Source organism: Meleagris gallopavo, chromosome 2, assembly GCF_000146605.3.
Source record: "Meleagris gallopavo isolate NT-WF06-2002-E0010 breed Aviagen turkey brand Nicholas breeding stock chromosome 2, Turkey_5.1, whole genome shotgun sequence".
In the NCBI taxonomy this organism is placed as follows: Eukaryota; Metazoa; Chordata; class Aves; order Galliformes; family Phasianidae; genus Meleagris; species Meleagris gallopavo.
The window spans coordinates 37,932,245-37,933,827 of NC_015012.2; the positions used below are offsets into that span (position 1 = coordinate 37,932,245).

The 1,583-nt window shown below is 54.6% G+C and overlaps 1 protein-coding gene across 4 annotated transcripts in view; it reads right to left on the bottom strand.

The window, feature by feature from the left end:
* NTPCR (nucleoside-triphosphatase, cancer-related) overlaps positions 1 to 547 on the bottom strand; it is a 15,497-nt gene extending 14,950 nt beyond the window's left edge. For 2 of the 4 annotated variants that reach the window (XM_019612822.2, XM_019612821.2), the window contains exon 1: positions 409 to 547. In XM_019612822.2, the coding sequence (XP_019468367.1) occupies positions 409 to 442 (34 nt within the window). In that variant the 5' untranslated portion in view covers positions 443 to 547. The remainder of the gene's footprint in view (positions 1 to 408) is intronic. The other 2 variants (XM_031552421.1, XM_003204026.4) reach the window with 1 other exon arrangement.
* Between the last annotated feature and the right edge of the window lie 1,036 nt (positions 548 to 1,583).

A 1,583-nucleotide genomic window follows, 5' to 3' on the forward strand; every position in this document is an offset into this window, starting at 1 on the left:
AAAAAAAGTAAGAAATTATTAAAAACTGAAGTTTAGTTGAAATGGGATTCGTTGTCCAGACATTTTTCTGCCCAACACCCAGCCGCGGGGCTGGAGCCAGGACTGCACATCAGCACCTGGCAGCGCGCTACTACACAGAATCGGGCCTGGAACTAAAACGGATCCAGCGTGAGGAAGTTACGAACGTGTCAGCAGGCGACTCGCGGGGAGGACAGCAGCGACAGCCGCGCACGGTGCCCTCAGGCAGCGGCCGGGCCCAGCTACCGCCGGAGGTGCTGCCGGGGCTGCTTCCCACCCTGCTTACATGCCCCGCCGGCCAGGCCGGACCAGATGCTGGGCTGCCGCGCCGCTTCCCCTCGCCCTGCTCCCTGGGTTCCTCTTGCTGCTGGCGCCAGGCAGCCTCGTTACCTGGGGGTCCCGTCAGGAAAACGTGCCTGGACATGGCGGGGAGCAGCGGGCTCTCCGCCCTTTACAGCCGGCACAGCACGGCGCGGCGGGCGGCAGAAGCTCGGCAGGAGCACCGCCCTCGCTCCGCCTCTCTCCCGGCGGCCCCGCGCAGCACCCGGGAGAGGTTGAAGAGTCCTGCGCTGCGCCCTCGTGGGGGTACCGGGATACCCTAAGGTAGCCTTGGACGGGACCGACTCCTGCCTTAGTGCTTCCCGTAGGATGGATGTTATTTAAGAGTTGAGGCTAAGGGAACGAGAGGTTAAATTAGTTTCCTGAAATGTTTCTTTTTTTTTTTTTCAGTCAGCTTGACCTATTTAATTTCTGAATAAGTTAGAAGCAGCTATCCCTCGAGTTTTGTGGGGTTTTTTGTTTGTTTGTTTTTTGTTTTGTGGTGTTTTTTTTTTTTACCCATTTCAATAAACAACGTGATCCAGGATGCAGGAAAGCAGTCAATAAAAAGACAAATGAGTCATCTGATAGCTGCATGCAGATAAGCAAGGGAAGGGTAAGCTGCGGGTTAATTGACCACCTCGTTACAAAGCTGAGTGAATTTTGGGTCACAGTGCAGAATTACAGAATAGCAGAGGTTGGATGGACCTCTGGAGACCACCGAGTCCAAGCTGCTCGCTCAAGCACAGTCCCCAGGAGCAGATCAGCCGGTGCTGTGGCTTTTGAGTATCTCGTAGGAAGGAGATTCTGCAGCCTCTGGACAGCCTGTTCCAATGCTCTGTCATCTTCATAGCACGTTTTTCCTTATGTTCAGTCTGAACTTGCTGTGCTTGTGCCCACAGCCCCTCCCCTGACACAGCTCCATGCCATTCCCTCGGGCCCTGCCGCTGTCACACAGAGCAGAGCTCAGCGCTTCCTGTGAGGAGCCGCAGCCTCCATGACGCCTCCCCTCAGTTCCTCTGCTCTGGGCTGAGCTGGTTCTCATAGCTACTTCCACGATCTTCATAGTCTTCCTTTGGACACTCTAATAGTCTAATGTTCTTTTGTGCTGTGGCACTGTGGAGATTTGTTAGAGAGCCGGGGAAAGGATTTTGGTGTGGAGTCTCCAGTTACCTCGGGGTCAACACATTCGTGAGGTGGAATTGCTCTCTCTCTTTCAGAAGAAGCTGCACTGAATCAATGCTAGG